The following is a 23,143-nucleotide window of genomic DNA, read 5'->3' on the forward strand; positions in this document are numbered from 1 at the left end:
TCGAAATGTTCTTGCAGATACCACTCCCCATTCTTTTATACATACAAGTCGGACGGCAACTCTCTGACGCGAATCAAGTCAGAGACCTCCTCCAACAGACGATTAGACCAACCTTATCAATCCAGTCCATTAATCTCCGGTTACCCATCGTAACACTATTGTTGCTATTAGGCGTGATGAGCATCCTGAAGACAAGGCTAACCTTGCCTTCAATGTTAATAGTATTATGGCAAATTCACGTACCTCATCTCCAACCTTTGGTGAAATTCATCATGACTCATTTAATTTGTAAAAGGAACGTGTAAAGTCATTAAACTCTTCTAAACCTACTTTGAAGAAGTTACTGTTATGCCGTAATATTAAATATATTACCGAAAACTTAGGAGATTCAACTTGATAAGCAAAGAGAAATTTATTTCACTGGATCTTAGATGTAAGAATACTTTGCCCTTAATATTATTATCAACCAAATCAAAAGGAAAAGTCACAAGATAAGATCACTGCAGCCAAAACTGAAGGAACAAAACAAACACTACCATGAGATGGACGTTAAGTTGCTAAAGGTCAAGCAGTCACAACAATATAAAATTTCAAAGCAAAACTTTTCTTTTTGCGTTTTGGATGGGGTACAGATCTTAGGGCAAAGCTAATCATCGTAATTACAGTTGAAGTTGACAGAACTGCATTGCAAGTCCAATGCATGCGTTAACAGCTTAATACAGATTTACAACGGACTATGTTTTTCTCATTACTACATTTCTGAAATATTGGTCCTAAACTCAACTGCACATTCTCTATTATCACATCCACCACAAAAAAAGGGGGGAAGAACAAGAAAACAGAAAAGTAAAAACCTGTGTTGGGCGAATATTAGTGCCCTCTATCAAGTTGATATAACTTAGAAAACGGCGAAACAATGATAGCAAGATCAACCCCCACCCCAGACCCTCTGGCAGGAACCATGAAAATGAGGTGGTTGGTAAAATTAGGCGAGACAGAAAAGAAAACGAGAATTATCGCTGGTGAATGTTACACAAAAGCAACAATTACTATGCTCAAAGCCTGTAATAGCCAACCAAAGCATAGGAGCAGATCCAAGTTGCAGTATTAATGTCTTCCACATCTCAGCGACACTGTACAGAATCTCTGCATGTTGTCAACGTAATGCAAAATAAGAACTTACCCCCTTGTAGAAAACCTTTCTTTTCTTCTGGCTCATAGCTTTGGCGTACGCTCAGTAACCACTTAGCCACCAGCATATCCATAGGTCAGACAACATGAACAATAAGCCTTCCACAATACGGTTCTGAAAGCCTAAGATCCGTTGACAGCCATCTCTGGTGAGGATTTTGGTGAAACCAATGGATGTTCCTCAGTACCCAACTGGCCATTCTCCAGGGTGCCAGGTAACCTTTCAGAAACATTTCTCGAGGCAGCAGTTTCTCTATCTAAATGGTTCTCTTCATTTGTTGTATTGCTAATCTCAGAACAGGTTCCAGAAACACTTGGCCCCTTTTCTTGATTGCCTTCCCCTGGGCTCTCCCTCCCATCATTTGGCCAAGGGCCTGTATGAATGTTCATTGCAGTTCTCTTAACAGGTAGCACAGCCTGGCTCAATGTTGAACACAACGCAGCAAAAACACTATCTTTTGATTTTGAGTTCTTAGACAGTTTCTGCTTCTTCACTGACTCAGGCTCCTTATCCTTTGAAGGCAATTTCCTTTTCAGCCTGAGAGACTCCATTGTCCCTTCATCCTCTTCAGAAGTCTCCAGTTGCTTCCTTTGTGGCGGCCTGTAATCCTCATCATCCTCGTCATCATCATAATCAACCAGTGCACCAGACCTTGGACTGAAAATCAAGAAAAAGGCATCATCACTTTACAGATGATGATTGAGAGAACTGGACTAGGAGAACTCTAACATAAGCCAGCATACCTCTGCGAGTAGCCTGCAGCAACTCCATTGGACAAAACAGGTTTTTGCTGCTGCGCTTTCTGATTTCGCGAAATGGATGCAGATGTATCCTCTTCATCACTGAATAAACCACCAAAAATCAAGACACACCATGCTATTTGTATAAAACCAACTATAATATTCATGAAAGAATATACATACCTGTCTTCATTAAAGTACTCTTCCTCTTCTTTCTCCAAACAACGCTCATCAGTTCGTCTTCGAAGGTCAGTCACATTAGATGTACTTTTTGTACCACCATTATCTACACACTGCAGGCAAGCATGTAAGCTCAAGAGTCAAGACCATGTGCTTGATAAGAGTTGGGTAAACACAAGGAATATACCTGCTCATACTTTACTTTCAGTGAGCGAATGGATACCAAATACTCAAATTTCATCAACCGGTCCCAGAAGGATTCAATTATATATTTCAGCAACAATGTTAGATTCTCCTGCATTAAATGTAATCAGCACAAAATCATGCTAGGCACTTAAGATCCACAATGACTACATAATAAAGGAGAGCTACCTTGCGAATATACTCAAAAAGTTCAAGAACTGCAGAGTTAAGCAGATTGTAGCGATTTCCATTGGCGACAAAGGCATCTACAATTGGTTTGAGAAGATTATTTCTAACAAAATGGATAATCAGATGCTCATCCTGCAGGCAAACCCACAAACTATTAGTTGCACTACATATGAGGACCAAGCCACCAACAGTCTGAAGGGAAATAAGAATTATATAGAGGGGTAAAAGAAATGAAATCACAATGATATTAACCAGCTTCACAGAATAAAAAAAAGTCATCCAGCTCAAACAAACTTTGAATGTGAATCTTAGAACAAGCAATCTTATAAAACGATTATGGACAACATCTACACTAGAAGCTATAACATAAGCAACTTAAAGTAATAACTAAGTCTACCAATATGCCCCGAAGTTATACAAACTACTGTGGTTATATAACTGTTACTCTTCTTGTCCTCAAAAGGTGAGAAGTATAAAAAATAAATATCAAATAATCTACACCTGTTTTAGGCAGGCAACAAGAATAAGGATGCTCGCTCTATAACAGCTAAGATTAACTCATAATCAACAGGTTCTCTTACCTGTTTACTTTCCAAATATAGTATATCGCATACATCTAATTTAATTATACATGCATACAAAAACATAACAGGTAGAATTAATTGTGCTTGCTAGTTTTGTTGATGTTAGACCAACTTGATTGGACTTGGTTAATAAGAACACTTGGATGTATAGCATTATTCAGATTGGCATGCTTTGTTACATAGCTCAATCACTTGGACCTACATTTTCTCTTTTGCTTTATTCCTGTGCAGATATTTATTGTCTCTCTTTCCTTTTTCTATTTGTAAATTCCTTTTTCCTCCAGACAATAGAATAGCAAATAGTTAACCATAATTGATGCTTCTGAGAGATGTAAGATGTGATACAGCTTTTATTTGAATTCCCCACTCAATAAGGTAAAGGATATACAGTGGCAATGGAAAAAATAAACTGTCATCAAACTCAAACCATTCTGAAACTACACTCAGAACCAGTCAACATTGCCTAAAAGGACAAACAAACTGTTTAAAACTATACTCACAATTCCAACAACCAAATTGCCAGAGAGAACAAGATGCAACCATGGAACATGAAGAATGTGTTTTTCTTAAAAAGAAAAAAAGAAAGTCAAGTCCAACCAGAGAAATCAGCTTAACTAACTCCGTGCAAAGAACACTAAATTATCTAGTCTAAAAAATTTGAAAAAATATCACAAACCTCTACCAGGATTATTACCTAAATTTTGAATCCATGTATCTACAAAAAGCCCAATATAATTTGTATATTGGTTTTTCAAATTTCTATATAATTATAGAACAAAGAACATCACTATATATCAGTATTATCAGGGAGTGCATAAAATTATTTCTGCCGCTACTATATATATCACATATACTGCATAAACAACTACTAAGCCTTGTCTGACTTGGTTTAGATGTGTGTGTGTGTGAAAGAGAGATTTCTATTTATCCTCAACCTTTTATCCAGTTTCTTTTGATATAGACTCGCCAGTTCTGGCCTGTTCCCACGAATCTTTGATGCTCAAATTATTCGATTCGAAAAGCTAAAAACGAAATACTTGTATCCTAAAATATGATCAAGCATAAATATAGACTCTGATTTCTATGATACAAAACTAAAGTGTCAAAATAAATATAGACTCTGATTTCTAACACCCTGACCACCAGAGGCAATCACTTTTATCGTGACAAACCCCCCATAACCCATTCCACAATGGTAGCTTCTGTTTATAAAACCATGTCATTGAAACTACTTAACAGCCTTCTGTGTACCCCAACACAACTAGAATTTCTCACTCAAATTATATACCAAATTACAGCGCCATACAAAAGCCAAAACTTACATGGCGGGAGAGAATAGTACGAACAAACCGGACAGCACCAACAACCAAGTATTTTTCTCTTCTCCGTGTCAGTAACAAAATTTTATCAATCACATTATTAGGAAGAAAGTTGCACCTGCAAACAGGAAAGAGTTATCCATATTGGCATTTACAAAAGCAGCACCAAATAAGTGAATTTAATTACTCTACGGATACAAGAAATTACTTTATCCTGTATGGATGGTGCAAGACGCAAAAGCATAATAAGTCACATATGTTTGCTAGTATCTCTGGCTTCGTCACACTCTGCAACTGAACTCTTTGAGCAGGACCTACAGATTTGCTACTTGCACGGGCAACATTTTCTGGAGGACATGATGCTGTTATCACTTCAATCAGTTGACCCAAATGCTTCTCAAAGAATATGTCAATTATAGTGTCCCTCTGAGCAAGTCAAACAAAAAGGTTAACATTAAGCAAGTCAATGAATAACTATCTAATAAATCTACAATAAATCTTCCAACTTTATGAAACACCAACTCGAGTTTCAAACAAGTCAGAAGATAGGACATAATCAACATGCAAAATTTACACTTGCACAAATAAATTCAGTCTCTCATTTGTGCTGACTCCAAGATTCAAAGTAAAATCACATCCATACTGAAATTCAGCTAACAAGCTTATGCAACAAATCAATGTGGCCAAGAAAAAATTAGTATTAATGCATGGTTAATTTGACCAAACAGAGAAGGATAGCAGGAAACAAACCTGTGCTCCAGACAACGTGCACGAGTCCAACAAACTCCGAATGATTTCAAGAAACTGGCAGTGCATCTCATCTCCAAAATCTGTTATCATTCCTCTAACCTGTCAAAAAAAAAAAAAAAAAAGGAGTCAGCTAATACCTTTTTCTTATGGACGTTTCCATATTTTAAAGGGAAATACATTAACAGGTCCAACCGCTATTCCAATATCCCTCTTGTTTCATAACAAAGTCTTTGGTGTAATTGTGTAAAGAACATAATCTTTCTAAAGAATTTCCATCTCAGATATCTTAAAGATACCAGAGAACTCAACTTTGTTGATAGTTGTTTTCTTGTTTCTTCTTGTCCTTGAAGAGATGCTCTCTTACTGCCCTAAATATAACTATTCCTCTTCCCTTTATCTAAACAGAATAATTCTTTTATCCCAAAAACAAAAACATATATTATCCAACTAGAGTGTTTACTATATATATATATATATATATATATATATATATATATATATATATATATATATCATTAGCTATGTTATACAAAAGCTCTTCATGAAAGTCCAAAACATAAATAATAGAGACTCAGACAACAAATTCATAAATGAAATAATGCACTAACATGGTTGTTTGACTTTGGCTGTTTCTTTAAAGATGCATGCCATTTAGAGGGTAAAAATCAGTTGTCCACTTGCATACAATACTTACCAACAGTCCAAGTAGTGTCATTCCTTCTTGCCTCACAACATAGGAACGCAGAAGATTAGGATCCTGATTCAAGAATAGAATGAGGATATCTGTTCTGCAAGCATGATAAATATTTCCCCTCAGAAACTAATCCAAAAAAATGTAAAAGCAGACCAGTAAAAACTGAAACTTTTATACATAAGGCCAATATAGCATCAGTACCCAGTAAGCACAAACTTCTTGTCTTGACATTGCAGGACATCAGTGATAATATCAAAGATGCCTTCATTCATCAGATCCCTACAAATAATGAAATTAAATTAAAAAATCAATAAATTTTACCAAGATATTAAGATTCCGAAAACAGAATAAAGAGCAAAACAAAAATTGAAAGATAATCGGGAAACAGAGAAGTTGCAAGAACTTCCTAATGCAAATTGCATTAACTGTATATCAAAAGTTTCTTCTGGAAGTTTCTTAGTCATGAAAAACTTGCCATGCATACAGTTGTGAAAAGGCCAGACCCAAGCTATCAAATCTTTTCTAAACAAACATGATCATAACTTACAGGTTGAAAACCATGGTGTATGAAAGATAACTATTTCAGGTCTCCACCATTAAATAGTACCAAAACAAGCAGCACCAGCTCAAGATGTTCATTCATTATTTTTTCTATACGAAGATGCTACTTCAGATTACATCTTAAGAAAATCAACAGAAAATTTTGGAGGTAATCTATGTAGGTAGTACCAAACTCAGAGTAAACAATTAGGAAGAATGCAAGCAACAATAGCTTCTAAAAATTGGATAAGGAAAACAAACCACAGAACAGGCTGTGCAAAATCCATCACAGATGTAACATACCTAAAAAGTCGAAGCTGCTGAACCATTGGTAGGCTCTTGCTTAAACTACAAAACTCATACAAGAAATAAACCTGTCCATCCCATAGACAGAAATTAAATTGAAAAAAAAAAAGAAAAAAGAAACGAATAAGTAACATGGTCAATCACTCAATCATGAGAATAAAAAGAAAAAAATAATTCAATTATGCAAGACAGGAAACACTCCAAGCAAGCAATATATAATAAAGGCCAAACAGGCATGATTATTCATCTAGAAAGACAAGGAATAACTAATCCAGTTCTAAAAACAATATGCTAGTTAACAATTCTTGCCATGTCATTCCCTATAATGCAACTAACTAAAGGTGATTGATGTTCCTTTTTCTCTTCAGGAAAGATAAAAGTAAAACCATGAAGGAGGAAAATATTTCACTATTTAATTGTGTTTAACGTGTAGAATTGGAATAAGGAAGCATTCCCTTGTAATACTTCTAATATAACTTCTGCACCTTCAAGTTAAGGCAAAATGAAACATGAAATGAACCATTGTACAGTCTTTCAAATTTCCAATTAAAGACATTTAAAATTAGAAGAGTGCATCTAAAACACATTCCATCCATAATTTTATTGCCTTCACAGGATGGCAAATGTAATACCATGAACCAGATTGAAACTGGAGTGTATTTAAACTTCAACCAAATTGGGCTGACTTTAGATCTAAAGCACATTCAGTCTTATGAAGTTAAATACTAAATGAAAATACAAGTGCCTTGAAACAAATCAACTGATTCTACAGGAGGAAAAAAAATGACACTAAAATTCTGTTTCTTCTTTAAGTAAAATTTCATCAAATGTGCAGAATAATAACCTAAATAAATTGTACAGAACAGAGACCATTTATTAGCATAACCTGACACTGGAATTCTGTTTCTTCTTTAAGTAAATTTTCATCAAATGTGACTGCACATATATAATAAGGTAATTACCAGGAGGGGAAATTGTTAAGTTATGAAATAACAATGTCATACTGGACATAGTACAGTATCACAGCCAAGGCTAAAAGAAAAATGAAACAATATCATCAACAGACTTACCAAATTTTTCTTTGATTCAGAAGAAGTGGTGGGGGATTTTAACCTAGCAAATAACTCCTGGATAAATGTACTGTCATCCTTCAATACAGAAACAACCTAGGAAATAACAGAGAAATAAAAATAACGATACTAATCAACATATCAAAGTAGAAGTTACTTTTTGTGTGTGTGTTTTTTTTTTTTTTTTTTTTTTTTGGGGGGGATAGAAAATCAAATCTTACAAAGGCATTGTTTGCATATATCATAGAGTTCAGATTTGCAACAGTAGCCTCATCCAATACTCTAGCCAAAACAACATCCTGAAAGCACTAAAAAGCTCAGAGTCTCATTTCAAAAAGAGGGAGCAAAAAATTAAATGGCTTGTACGAAGTGAAACCTTCAAAAGACCAACTCTATATGTCTGATGTATCTTTGACAACACAGTACGATCCTTTATTGGTACGGCCTATAAAAGAAAATTGTTGCACATTATTATTAAGAGGGATATTTATTTGCATTGCTACAAGACTGCATACAGCCTGGCTCCTATACAGCATAGAACAAATAATCAGGTCCGAAACATATACCTCCTTAAAAATAACATGCTCCTTTAAGAATTTACGATGATGCTGAATATGAGGAGCTTCTGGATCATCTGAAATAAATAAGAAATGAAAAACTCAAGATCATAAACCACTTTTTAGTTTATGCATATAAAAGGAGAAAATAAAACCACAAAGTATAATTGATTGGGAGGAGAAAAAAACAATTCATTGGGAGGAGAAAAATCACACACACACAGAGGATAAAGTGGCTGAATGCAAAATACAAAATTTCACATAATTAAGTATAATACAAATTTAGGATGAACTTACACTCAAGAGAACCAATAATGTCCATTATAAATTCATCACTGAATATTCTCTCGAAAATTTGTGTACTGTTAAGCAATACTGCAAAGCATCACAAAACCTCCAAATGAAGAATAAAGCCAATGAAATCAATGGGATTGAAACCAAAATGGCACAAAATTGAACACTGACTTATCCCTTTGACTATCTTGAAAATCATGTGAAGGCCATCAATATTTTCCAAGTCTTCACATCTTCTGAATAGTTCCATCAGCTTTCGAAAAAAATCTTGCTGCATTATAAATATAAATACAGATGAACAATGTTATGTGTAGAGTTCAAAATAAAAATTGAATAAATGAATATCAGATAAATATTCTTAAGATATTAGAAACATCAGGATATAATAGCACAATTGGAAATCAACAGCATAACCATTACCAATACAATAATTTTGGGTGCCCCAAGTCCTTGTACCACTTTCATATGACTAGCTTTACTAATTTGATAGAAACAAATAAGCCAAAATAGGCTGCAAATACTTTTTTGTTCATTTGGGTAGAGCAGCACACTAGTAATTCTTAGGGTATCCTTCACAGAAGAAGCCATTTTGGGACAAGATTGTGTACATGTCCATCCACATATGATAAGAGCTCAAGGTCTTCTTAAAACAAATGGTCCGTGCAAATATGATGAGGGATTGGGAAACTTTGCTAGTTCCTACACTGCAATGATGAATTTTTCTCTACATCTTTCGCTTTTTCTTCCCTTTTTAAGTTAAGGAAAGATTTATTTTTATCCTCCATTCCTTTTGTACTCACCTTCAAATACTTTTTAAGTTTGTATATAATAATAATAATAATAATAATAATAATAATAATAATAATGCCATCCTAACATATTTGAAGATAATAATTATCAACAATTGTTGCAAAAAGAAAATACAAAAAGCTAAGGGAAAACCATCTAAAGAGTAAAGCTTATACTTTCCACTTAAAGGCCACAAAACCAACATTTTTCTTTTTTCACAGAAGAATATCAATAAAACTAAAGAACCAACTTGTTCTACCCTACACTACACACCAGTACAGCATAGCAACACCACCACCACAAATGTGGTTAGATTGCAATTATAAAAGAACAACAATAGGAAAACACATCGAATCAATTGACATAAACTTCAATTAGTCATGCATAAGCAGAACAAAGGTGAACAGTTTATCTGACACAGATAAATTTGATGTGGCTTACATCACTCAATATTAGCTCCGCAAGCCGCAACTGGTCTGCAATGCCACTCTCAACCAGAGTCTGTGCACAGAAAAGAGAATGGATTTTATGGGAGTGTCATAGATAAATGTGAATTTAAAAATGATTTAAATGAATACATGAGAGAGTTCAGTAGTAATATTTAACCCTTTTTTCACTCAGTAATACTCTTGCATAAATTTTATGAACCTACTCTGCCAACAGGAGAGAAGAGCAACTTCACAAAAGGATGACCAATACAGATGGACAGAACAATCAAAACCATACAGGTAATTTCTTCATCTACCACTCACCGTGTCTTTTTTAGAGGGTGGGAAGTGTGTGGAGGGATAGAAAACCCTTTTTTTCTTTTTTTTGGAGAGAAAAAGAGAAGGTGAGAGGGGGGACCTTATCTCTTTCAAGTATAAAAGCAACTTTCTTGTCAAAAAGTGCCCAAATAAGCAGTTCTCATTTTTCAAACAAAGAGAAAATGAGAGGAAAATGGTGAACTGCAAAATGATAAATAAATATAATCAAGATACAACAACTTATATGATTTAGTCATGTGCTCAGACCTTAAGAATCAAAGGAAGTGTTGACAACTCAACCGCGGGTAACTCCCTTAACTCACTGTTTACACTGTGAAATGCCTCAGCTGAATATAATACAAAAATAGTCAGGCTAAGTCAAAGAAACAATCAATATGACTCTGCAAAGGAGCCTAGGAAAGGGTCAAAAACAGAATTCAAGGATCATGTTTCTTATTTGTTGGACTAACATTATGCGTACTTGTGTGTTAAAAAAGCCAATGAAATTTTCATGATAAAAAACAACTTTATATAAGGGACACGGACATAAATTTAATAAGTTCAACCATTTTTCATTTTGCCTCATTAGAAGTTAGAATTCAGGCATAGTAAATTATGGGTGATGGTATTGTCACTCCTATTTTTGATAATGTCACTCTACAAATGATTTTATTTTGCATTATGTTTGCATGAATTTGTTAAAAAAAAAGGAGTGGTATTATCAAAATAATAGTGGCAACATCCATTCCCTAAGTTATTGATCGCTGACAAACATCAGTTCAAAATAATCCAAACATACATGTCCATTAACCTTAAAAACAATTCCAAACAAAGCAGTGTAATCTACACAGAGCCATTATGGCTATACTTCACAGTTATGGTTGCATGAACTCTCAGGCCTAGGAGCCAGACAACAGTATGTCATATATAACAGATAACATAACCATAGAAAGGTGCGACCCATCCACCCTAATCGAAGAAGAAATTTTCTACATAGCACCACACGACAACAGAATAGTAAAGCAGTAATATATGCAAGCCAACATAAACAGGCACTAAGTTTCAGTAAATGCATATAGATATATATAATCAACATCCAGGTGGGTGAAGGAATAATGACATTCAAATTTTACATTACTTACTATTTAAAGTAAAATGCATATTCCTTTGCACATTGCAAATATTGTCCCTGTACAAAAAAGCATAATCCTCAAGACAGGTTTGTAGGAGCAACGATAAAACTCGAGAAAGAGTAACTAATATTTAATAAACGTTCATTACCAAATATAAGAGCATCCACTAGTCTCTTGAAAGCTAAGGGCTAGTTCTGTACCAGATTCTGGATCTCTCCAAGAGATGATTGTATCTGAATGATAATAAAAGGATATCTTCTGTCAACCCTCGTATATTTCAAGCATAAACGTGTAGTTATCAGTCATCAATAGAAAAATATATCATAACGAGCGCTATTACCTTCTTGTTTCCTGTAAATATCTTCAGAACTGATGCGATGCATTAGTAAGTTGTCATTATCTTCTTCATCATAAACAAATAAACCCAGCTCTTCTGATCTCTGCATTATATATCATTATGATTTTCATTCATTATAAGAAACTCAATATATAACTAATAAGAAGATTAAAAACCAACTCAAAAGACCTCCATATTTGAATATGATAGAATTGTCTTTAATTATTAACTCCAATTCGCAGATATTTAGGAAGAGTAAGGCAGAAGATGTAACGGAAATTAGACGAGAAATAATCCATACCCATGAGCATCACCAATCGTTGATGAGAATATCTCAAAAATAAACAAAAATAAACGCTTTCTTATAGAACTCGAGTATAGATTATAATTTATAATTTAAAAGGTCAAGATAAAAGCCTCCTAGCAGCATAAACAAAAGCAAACAATAAGATGAAAAGTTATGCATACATGGTCCCCTGACACATGCACACAGACATGTTGATCAGAAATGAAAGCTTGGATGAAACAGCAGACAAACCTCTATATAATCAATAGTGACATGTCCAGTGCCTTGGTCATCCCATTTTCCATCATCATTCATTCGATAAACCTTGACACGCTGTATCCAATAAGAAGAATTACTAAGTTACATAGGCATTTAAACCACTCAAGATTTTAATATTAAATGATGTTATGTGCAACTACAAATCACATAAACATCATATATAAGTGACTAAGAAATCATATGATTTCCTGATATATTTAGCTGTAAATCTTATTTCCATTTCCCAACTCATTTCTCACATACAACTCTATCCACCATGATAAACTTGTTTTGGAAGTCTACATCTCCCTCTAAAGTCAAATCCATTATCTGGATAGTTCTGCTCAACAAAATTAATACCAATGACATATTGTAGGTTTGAAGGCCACATAAGGCTGTTTCCCCTTAAGTGTGTGTTATATGTCAGACAATTCAAAATAATTTCACATGTATTTTGCATTGCAATGTGACTCACTTTTATGGGATACTTTGTTAGACATCTTTAATAAGTTAAGCGTGCCCTGCAATTTTAGATAAGCTTTTGTTGACTAGTTTTGCAAGTTTCAGGAGAAGGAATATGGCCAAATATTTGTTGCAATGTGCCATATCTCCCATCATTTCAAATATTTGGTTGAGGCATAATTCAATCACTTTTAATTAGATGTTTCTAGACAAGTAAGTTTTGAGGGATAGGGTTAGGAGTTTGGCCTTCAATTATAGATTTTTTTTTTTAATAAAATTGTTTATCAATAAATAGAAAGTTCACTAAAATAGAACAAGAATAAATGTCTTGCAAAGAAAATCAAGAGTAGATAGAATACCCTCTATTCAAAATATACATTAGCCGGTACCATTTTTCTGGGAGGGGGAATAGTAACACATAATTCTCCAATAAGTAGAATTGGACACACATGGAAGGTAACAATTTAAATTTGATGGAACATACGAAATTGAAAAGCTCAGCAAAAGATCATTTACAAAAGACACAAGAAGGAAGATGCCATGTGGCTGCTGCATGGTAAAAGGGATAAACTGAAAACAGGAAAAAGTTGCAATACCAAATAACTATAATTGAACACTCTTTAGCAAAATTTGTTTCTTCATTTATGCAATATCTTATGTAAGTTCTGAACCTTAACCAGTATGTTAGATAAATGCTTGAATTAATAACAGACTGACCAATCTGCACCAAGAAAAGAAAGAAATATGAAGAAACAAGAACAAGGAGCCAATTAAATTGAATAAGGACTATGCATTCTTTTTCAAAGTAAAAGACTGACAAAACTGAGAGGGTGCCGACAACCAAGATGCCAGTAATAATGTAGTACATATCCATAATAAATCCATGACATGCCATGTTATTAAAGGCAATAAGTATTCCCCTTAAAAGAACAAGGTAGCAATACAGTCACAACAAGCTGCATACAGAAGAAGAAATTGCCAAAACGTTACAATAGTAAACAAAAAAATGCAGATTCTTTTGTTCTTATTAGCAATTATTGAGATAATTGGAAAAGTAATGGTCCATTTAGTGAACAGTTGGCACTAAAAGCATAAGTGCAAAAAAAAAGACTATAAATTGGACTTTTAGCAAGTGCGCACCGCTTGCTGCCCAGTGAGTCCATACTACCAAATAACACACAGATCTCAGAAGAAAAAATATATAATGAATGTATCTGAATTACAACTAAAAGCAAGGATGGTAACATCAGAAATTTATTTCAGGCTCAAACAAGACTGGTCTTATCCAAAGTTCTCCAATAATTTTAAACCAAGCACTTTCAGGTTACTAATTCCTTCTAATAAAGACTGAGCACAGCCTCCTAATCACCTCCAAGTGGATGAGAAGGTATGAAGGTAACCAGTTCTTTTGATAAAGAGGTTTTAATTTTGATCTACTTTCACTTTAAAAGTCCTTTACGACTTGTACCATCATGTATTTCCAAATCATCAAGTTTGAGTATTGTTAGAGATATATATTTATTCATGTGGCTCTATGTAAAGTTCAATCCTTATTACCCCCATTATTATAAATAGAGATATAACTCCAGTGCAAGACAAAAATAGACTTGAGCGCAATCCGCACTTCAAGCTCAAAAAAACTAAGGTTTTAAGAGAGACGGTTCATAACAATTATCTTGACCAGTTGATCACTACCTAGGAAATCTAACTTGTTTAAGAGCCCTGCTAATTAGTACAAAATCCTTCTAGACATGTGTCAAGTGGACAAAAGCTAAACCAAGAAATAAATAAAAATTGAGAAAGGGAGCCAAAATCAAGCAACCTTGTTTGGCAGCCAAGTTTCATAGAATGCTTTCATACTATTAAGTATCTTCCTCTTTTACTGATGCGCCAGCACATCATTGTAGATGGTAGTTCAATAAAACTTTAAGCTTTGAATCAATAATCAATACACACTGACACACTGACACATACAATATGAATAGTGAACTAAAAACAATTATTACAAGAAAAAATAAATAAAACAAAAGTAGACTATTCACTATTCAAGCAACAGCATCGTCCTATTTCCTAAAGCTACACCTCTCTGCATCTCAAACTCATGAGAAGAAAGGAAACACAGTCCAAAAATGAATTCCAAAGCAACACCAAATCAAAGCTCGAACCCGCACAACATCGAATAGCTAAAAAAGAAAATTGCATTGACTAGATTCTACGACAAAGCAGAGAGTTTCCAATTAGAGGTTAGGAGAGCTTGCCTGCATCGAATTAGAGGAATTCGCCTGCGATTTCTCCGGCGCGCCCATCGCAGCAACTCAGAAAACAAAAAAAAAAACTCAGCTCAACAGTGAAGAAAATTTCCGAAGATACCGAATCCTAGCGTCAAATTAGGGTTTGAAGAAGCAAGACAGGGAGACAATTGCAGAAAGGGAATCGAGCTTGGGAGGATCAACGAGAAACCCTAACGCCATTCACGCAGCAGCATCGTGTGAACTCTTCAACTATCTCTCTTTCTATCTATCTATGGGTTCTTTCCCTGAATTTAATTTATTCTTCTCTCAGGAAGCAAGAGAGTTTTCTTTTCTTTTTCTTTTTTTTTTTTTGGCGTGTTTTCCTCTTTCGCTTTGTGCCCCGGCCCCTGAGCTTGTTCGATTAAGCAGAAAGAGAAGAAGTAGCAGTAGTGGTAGTGGAAGACAATTACGCTTGTTTGTGTCTCGCGCTGTCGAATTTCCCAATATGCCACTGTGTTTGCAGTGAAATTACGAACAAACCATTGAGAAGAGTAACTCGCGTTTGTTTATGGTTCTGACTTCTGACATGCGCGCCTCATACTCATACTAACTCCATTTTTAATTAAAATTTAAGGGAAAAGAAAACACAAATTTCTTTTGACGTATTTCTTGAGATTTAATTAAATTACGAGGCTATTCGTATAAAAATATGGAAGATAATAATATTATTCTTATTTTGATAATATCAATTTTTATATAAATTTATGTACAATACAACCTAAAAAAATTATGTAAAAAAGGATATTATCAAAAATAAAAAAAAATATTATTTTTTAAATAATAATTGAAATATAAATACATGTGTCAAATAGTTTAATTAAATATATTAAATTATTTAATAAGTTTTGCTTGGCCATTATTCATGTAAATAATCACCATTAAATTATACTACGCTTGATAATTTTAGATTTAGCAAAATATAATATAAAACACACAAATAATATAATACGAATCTCCAGGGATGAATTTATGTTAGTTATAAATTGTGGGAGAATTTTCCATTAAAATTTGAAAATATTTTATTAAGATATGCTCGTAATATTTATTTGTCCTATTTTATTATTAATTTGACTCCATTATATTAAATTATTATAAAATTTATTTTATTATTATATTATGTATATTCTGTCTTTATTATCAAAAGAATTTAAATTTGTCACTATCAATTTCTTTTTCATCATAAATTTTACTAAATCTCATATTATACAGTAAAAACATGTTATGTGCATATATATCAAAAGTTAATCTTTAAATAAAATTGTCATATATTTGTATATATATAAATATATGTGTTGTTAACTTATTTTTATATATATTTTATATTTTAATATATATTTTATATAGATAATTAATTTAATAATTAATTTTTAATGCGTAATTTGTCTTTATATATATATAAAGATTGTATATATGAAATGGTGTGTTGGATCTAATTAAGTTTCAAAGTAATTTTTTTCGATATAAATTGAATAGTATTATAAAAAAATAAGGGTAAAAAACCATAATAAGCCAACTGGCTCAGAAAATTACGTAAATACGCCAAAGCAAAAATCGATACAGCAATAAGCCAGATCGTATTTTTATATAATTCGAACCAGGTTGGTTCGAACTCTATTTGTTAGTAAATCGAACCAGGTTGGTTCGAATTATGGTTTTTTTTTGTTAGTAATTCGAACCAGCCTGGTTCGAATTAGTAATGAAGGTAATTCGAACCAAGGTGGTTCGAATTATAGAGAGAGAATGTCTGCATGTAATTCGAACCAGGCTGGTTCGAATTACACCAATCATAGTTCGAACCAGGCCGGTTCGAACTATGTGTGAGACTGACTGTATATATATGGTTCCAAACGTGAGTTACTCTCATTAGAGGGAGTAGGATGGCTAGTGAGGAGAGTTTTGTTGTTTTGGTGCACCACAGAGGATCTGTTAATAGAAAAACTCGTTCCGGAGTAAAGTTCACGGATAAGAATCCTCTATGTATTGTCATAACATCTACGACGAGTTACGATGATCTTGTTAGCGCTGTACTAATGAAGCTTGGTCTGGAGGGTGCGAAGCGGATAAAGAAGTTTTTCTATCGCATTCCAGTCACGGTGCTACAGAATACGGTGAAGTATGATTGCTTCACGATTAATAATGATGCGGACTTGCAAGTAATGTTTCTCTGTCGGCGGCAGTTTCCGGAGGTGAGGACACCAGAGTTGTTGGCCCGGCTGGTTGATGTTGTATCCAGCTCCGGCGGTTCGAACAGGAATACGAACACTATAGCGAATGCAGCAGGTTCTAGTTCCCGGCCTGCCGTTGCTTCCTCGTCCGTCCCTGTGTACGAACCAGTGGTCCAACATGTCGCCTCCCCATCTTCGCTGTTGACCTCAATGCCACCGAAGGCGACGAGGTAGTGGAAAGGGAAAATTTGCCGAACGCTTTAGTGGGAGTTGCACCTGTTGGCGTAGGAGACGGTTTTTTGGACGATGAAGACGAGGATGACGTCGAGCCGGATATGATTGACGATGATAGCGCTGATGATATTGGAGCGACTGGGCCTGCATTGGAGGTAGGTGGTTCTAGCTCTGGCACACAGCAGTATCCACCACATTTTTCCTCATTGGACTTGGACGCCATGAGACATGAGGGGGTTTTAGGGCACGCTGTTGGATTCGGAGCTAGAGATGCGGAAGGGAGTACTGGTCTGACAGAGTTCCAGGTTGGTCAGCAATTCCAGGATAAAGATGAGGCCCTTTTAAGTGTGAAGACTTACAGCATCCGGCGAGGGGTACAGTACAAGGTGGTGGAGTCCGATCACCGCCGGTATGTGGGCAAGTGTTCCGAGTTTGGGAATGGGTGCACATGGTTGATTCGACTGAGTCTCCGGAAGCGCAAGGGCATCTGGGAGGTCAAACGGTACAATGGACCTCACACTTGCCTGGCCACATCCATCTCTAGTGACCACAGGAGTTTGGATTATCATGTGATTTCGGCTTTCATTATGCCAATGGTTAGGGCCGATGCATCCGTGAGCATCAAGGTGCTCCTGAACGCCACGGCAGCGCACTTTGGTTTTAAGCCGACTTACCGGAGGGTTTGGATGGCGAAGCAGAAATCTATTGCCCTCATATACGGTGACTGGGATGAGTCCTACAACGACCTGCCTAGGTGGGTCTTGGGTGTCCAGCTGACGATGCCTGGGAGTGTTGTGGTCCTGAAGACGAGCCCGGTTCGAGTTGGAGGACAGGTGGACGAATCTCAAGCGTACTTCCACAGACTTTTCTGGACTTTCCCGCCCTGCATCGAGGCTTTCCGTCATTGCAAGCCGCTAATCAGCATTGACGGCACACATTTGTATGGGAAGTATGGGGGAACGTTGCTCATCGCGATTGCACAGGATGGGAACTCCAACATTCTACCTGTGGCATTCGCACTAGTAGAGGGTGAGAATGCGGAATCCTGGACATTCTTTCTCTCACACCTTCGACAGCACGTGACCCCGCAGCCCGGTCTGCTGGTTATATCGGACAGGCACAACGGCATCAAGGCTGCGCTTGAGGCCCCTGACGGCGGTTGGCTACCGCCATCTGCGTACCGTGCATTCTGCATACGACACGTAGCGGCTAATTTTGCCCTAACCTTCAAGGGCAAAGACGCTAGGAGGCTACTAGTGAACGCGGCGTATGCGAAGACCGAGGTTGAATTTGATTACTGGTTTGATATCCTGCGATCTGAAGATCCGGCGATGTGTGAGTGGGCGAACCGGATTGATTACTCGTTGTGGACTCAGCATCGTGATGAGGGGCGGAGATTCGGTCACATGACGACGAACATCTCCGAGTGTGTGAACTCTATCCTGAAGGGGGTCAGAAATCTCCCTGTAGCATCCCTGGTGAAGGCAACATATTGTAGGCTTGCGGAACTGTTTGTTCGCAAGGGGAGAGAGGCTGAGGCCCAGATGGGAACAGGACAACAATTCAGTCAGCATTTGGTGAAGTGTATTGAGGCCAACATGAAGACGGCCAGGTGCTTCACGGTGACGCTGTATGACCGGGATAACTCCGAGTTCACTGTAGCAGAGACTACTCCGACTGGTTCTTTCTCCTTGGGTACTTACAGAGTATCACTTGCCTCTCGGACATGTGACTGCGGGTACTTCCAGGCTCTTCATTTCCCGTGTCAGCACGCACTTGCGTGCTGTGCATACTCACGGGTCACCTGGACCTCTTACGTTCACAGCGTCTATCAGATTAGCTCGGTCTTCAATGTGTATCGCATGGGATTCACACCTCCCATCCCGGAGGGCTTTTGGCCACCTTACGACGGGCCCACGGTGATTCCAGACCCTGCCATGAGGCGTGCCAGAGAGGGTCGTCCTAGATCCACTAGGATACGGACGAATATGGACGAGGCGGATCCGAATCGGCCAAAGAGGTGCGGCCTATGTCGCCAACCCGGACACACGCGACGTAGTTGCCCACAGGTTGGAGGCTCGTCTCAGACAGGACACCGTTAGTATGCATGTTGTTAGTGTTAGCATTATCTACATTAGTGCGCATCTTGCTAGTCTTAGAGTTATTTAGATTATATCCCATGTTGTTAGTGTCAGTATTATTTACATTAGCGCACATGACTTTTAGTTTGATTGTTGTGAGTAGTAACGAATATGGCTTTCTTAATTATGTATTTTTTTTCTTTAAAGTTCAATCATGTATGTATGATCCTGGTTTGTACTTTTTTTGTTATCTTATAGTCTGTTTATCTATGTTTTTTTTTAATTTGTGTTCTGGGACATTGATTTTGTATGATCAATGAATCTTGAAACAGTTTAGCGTTTATTTTCTCTTATTGAACTGTGTCCGGGTTGGCGACATAGGCCGCATCTCTTTGGCTGATTCGGCTATGCCTCGTCCATAGATACACAGCTTAGTCAGTCTCACACATAGTTCGAACCGGCCTGGTTCGAACTATTATTGGTGTAATTCGAACCAGCCTGGTTCGAATTACATGCAGATAGTCTCTCTCTATAATTCGAACCACCTTGGTTCGAATTACCTTCATTACTAATTCGAACCAGGCTGGTTCGAATTACTAACAAAAAAAAAACCATAATTCGAACCAACCTGGTTCGATTTACTAACAAATAGAGTTCGAACCAACCTGGTTCGAATTATATAAAAATACGATCTGGCTTATTGCTGTAACGATTTTTGCTTTGGCGTATTTACGTAATTTTCTGAGCCAGTTGGCTTATTATGGTTTTTTACCCAAAAAATAACTTTATACTATTAAGAATATGTTTAGTTTAAGATTTTTAAAAAAATTATGGTTATTTCCTTGTGTACTCACACTCGTAACTTCAATACTATAATATTAAGAGTAGCTCTCACTCAATAGTTATTCTATTAAGTTAAATAATGATCACGCTTATATCATAGGTAGCAACTAATAACTCAGAAGTTGACAAGTTTCAATAAACTATACCAAAAAATAAAAAATAACATTAATAAATCAAGTAGTATTTAATATTACATAAAAATATTAAATTAAAAAATATTACATGCATGTTCTTATGTATAAACTTATGTAAATTAAATTGATTAAATTTAATTTAGTTTTTTTGGTACTAAATTAAATCAATATCATTCGAATAAATAGAAATAAAGGCAAATCAAAATGGATAGTTTTTATTTATAAATTAATAAAATTCGATACAATATAAATTAAATTAGATTATTTCGATTTAATTTGGTCAACTAATAAATCGAGTTAATGTGATTCGAACAGTTTTTTCGGTGCTTTTCAAAAACTACAAAAAAAGCTTTTTGTTGTTTTTGTTGTTGTTCTAATCCTTGAGTTTTGTAAATGGTGAAATTTTCTTGTGAATAAGGAAGGAATTCGACAATAACAAACAAGATAATCAAAAATGCCAGAAACCAATCCATACAGTTACATGTGCATACAACACATACGTTGTTAACTGGTAAAAAGTGCAAGTCCAGAAATGGTCTTTGTTTTAATTTAGCGGCGTTCATAGAAGAGAACAGAAGAAGACTGACACAAACAGAACAGATCGACGTTCAATTTGACTATTTAGTATTCATTCTTTATTTATACTATATTAAATTAAATATTAAATATATTTAATAATTTTATTATTAATATAAGATAATTATTTATCCTATATATATATACTTCTTTAAGCTAAATTTTGTTTTAGAAAAATTAGAAAGTTAAGGTCTATGCTTACTCCTCTTCAATTAGTTTCTTTATGTTTTGATTGATAACAAAGTTAATTATGTTGCTCGTAAATTTATTAATATAAAATATGAAAATATCTTTTAGTCACTTTAGTGATATCTACTTAATATACTAAAACTGAGTTTTCTCCCAACTACTAAAGGTGACGTGTCGATCTCTCATGCCTCTATTTTCCCTCCAAAACGAATAAATTTTTTTTTTCTATTTTAAATTATTTTATTGTAATTATATTATAATTAATACTAAATGAATAATATATAATTATACTAATTTAGCAACATATCTTTATTATAATTATATCAAATCAATATTTAATGCACTATTAAATTACTTATCAATTATCAATTAAAAATACTTTTAATAATTTTAATGATAATAATAATATCAATAATAGTAATAATAATAATAATAATAAATCTTTGTTACCCGATTCACGTATATCAAATAATTTTTTTAAATTATTTTATAAAAAATATCTTTAATATAATTATATTGTAATTAATATTTAATGAATAATATATAATTATACTAATTTAGAAACATATCTTCATTATAATGGTATCAAATCAAAATTTAATGCATTATTAAAAAATTACCTTAATAATAGGTAATTTACATATTTATTTTTGTTTTACTAAAGTCTATATATAGTGTTTTCCTGTGATACATGAATCTAAATTTGAGAGTCAATTCATAATTTTATATTTAGTGTTTTCTTACTACTTCATAGAATAAGAATGTATTCTTCGTTTTTTATTGAAGTTGATCATTTTAAGGTACAATTTATAATTTTTTATAATATTTTTCATATACTCATTCTATTATATTATTTTTTTGATAATTTTTTATTTGTTGTTACTCTAAGTTATTCTTATCGTCTAATGTTCCAGTTCGATTGTCTTTCGCCACAATCATTTACAATGCATCACATCCATGAAATACCTCATCGAGTTGTCTTTACTGATTTGGGTTCCAACTACATGGATATAAGCGTTTAAAGAAGAGGCAATAGTCTCTATTTTACCGAATGATGGTTGGATCTATTCACCTATTATGACTAACCCAATGGAATGTGGTTAAAGTTGGATTTCTTAGGAGGAATTCGATTTTTGATTGAGAAATTGCATCCACGAAATTTTATAGGGCAAGTTCAAGTTCCATCCCCTCCATGCTTTTTACGTCTGCTCGAAAATCTTCGAAGTGGAGCACATAATGAAATTGAATTCCCTCAGTTTCAGTTCAGTTTTGCTAAATTCGTGACAAATTCAGATATGCAATTTCAACTATTGGTAATATATTTAAATTTTCTTAGTTTAAGCTGTTCATTATTAGAATAATTTTTTAACATATTTTAATTTTTTTTAGAAATTACCAGCTTTCTTTTGCATGCATGCAATGCCATTGAGGAGAATAAGAGTTAGTTTGGTTTCTCGGTGTGACAATTCTATACCTTGCCATATTGCATGGATAGCGGATGATGAAGTTTATCTAATAAGAGGATGGTCTGATTTTGCACGAATTCTAAAAATATTGAAACTTACGATGTTATTTCAGTTGGTTGTCGTTACAAAAATGATTCTATACTATACGTGACTAAGGACTAGAATATATTCAATATTGTTTAGGTAATTTGGTTTTACTATTAGTATTTGATTAAATTATAATTATAGAATTTTAAATTATTGCCTCAATTTATATATTACGATTATTTTTTGTGGATTTGGTATTTTTAAATAATTTAATAAAATGAAGAAGTGTGAGATATTATTAAATTTATTTTTATCCTTTATTTTTTTATTTGTATTTTCATTATATTTGACAAAAAAATGAACCTACACATATATTAAATCATTGACCTAAAGACAATTTATTTGCCAATAAAAACAGATTTTATTTATAATTGGAATAAAATTTATTTGTCAATAATCGGTGGATAAAATTAAAATTACACCCGTGTCATATAATTATAATTGATTAATTAGTATAAAATGAAATTA

The 23,143-nt window shown here is 34.5% G+C and overlaps 1 protein-coding gene and 1 pseudogene across 1 annotated transcript; one reads left to right on the top strand and one right to left on the bottom strand.

The window, feature by feature from the left end:
• Positions 1-997: 997 nt before the first annotated feature.
• On the bottom strand, positions 998-15,302 carry LOC130973199 (uncharacterized). The gene is made up of 24 exons (XM_057897637.1): positions 14,868-15,302; positions 12,142-12,222; positions 11,607-11,706; positions 11,415-11,499; positions 11,276-11,322; positions 10,401-10,480; positions 9,829-9,888; positions 8,770-8,869; positions 8,602-8,679; positions 8,314-8,381; positions 8,124-8,192; positions 7,969-8,046; positions 7,748-7,843; positions 6,675-6,745; positions 6,033-6,110; positions 5,832-5,925; positions 5,138-5,236; positions 4,596-4,813; positions 4,391-4,505; positions 2,485-2,616; positions 2,300-2,407; positions 2,116-2,225; positions 1,936-2,034; positions 998-1,849 (listed from the first exon to the last, which is right to left on the bottom strand). The coding sequence occupies exons 1-24, from the start codon at positions 14,913-14,915 to the stop codon at positions 1,315-1,317; spliced, it is 2,649 nt and encodes an 882-aa protein (XP_057753620.1). The 5' UTR covers positions 14,916-15,302; the 3' UTR covers positions 998-1,314.
• Positions 15,303-16,659: 1,357 nt separating this feature from the next.
• LOC130976954 (uncharacterized) lies at positions 16,660-20,052 on the top strand (annotated as a pseudogene).
• Positions 20,053-23,143: the final 3,091 nt, after the last annotated feature.

This window comes from Arachis stenosperma, chromosome 4, assembly GCF_014773155.1.
Source record: "Arachis stenosperma cultivar V10309 chromosome 4, arast.V10309.gnm1.PFL2, whole genome shotgun sequence".
Classification (NCBI taxonomy): Eukaryota; Viridiplantae; Streptophyta; class Magnoliopsida; order Fabales; family Fabaceae; genus Arachis; species Arachis stenosperma.

Coding starts and splice junctions, on each gene's coding strand:
- LOC130973199 (XM_057897637.1), bottom strand. CDS start 14,915: ATGGGCGCGCCGGAGAAATCGCAGGCGAATTCCTCTAATTCGATGCAG. Junction 8,870..9,828: donor CGGAGCTAATATTGAGTGAT/GTAAGCCACATC, acceptor TTTATAATGCAG/CAAGATTTTTTTCGAAAGCT. Junction 2,617..4,390: donor GTACTATTCTCTCCCGCCAT/GTAAGTTTTGGC, acceptor GTTTGCCTGCAG/GATGAGCATCTGATTATCCA.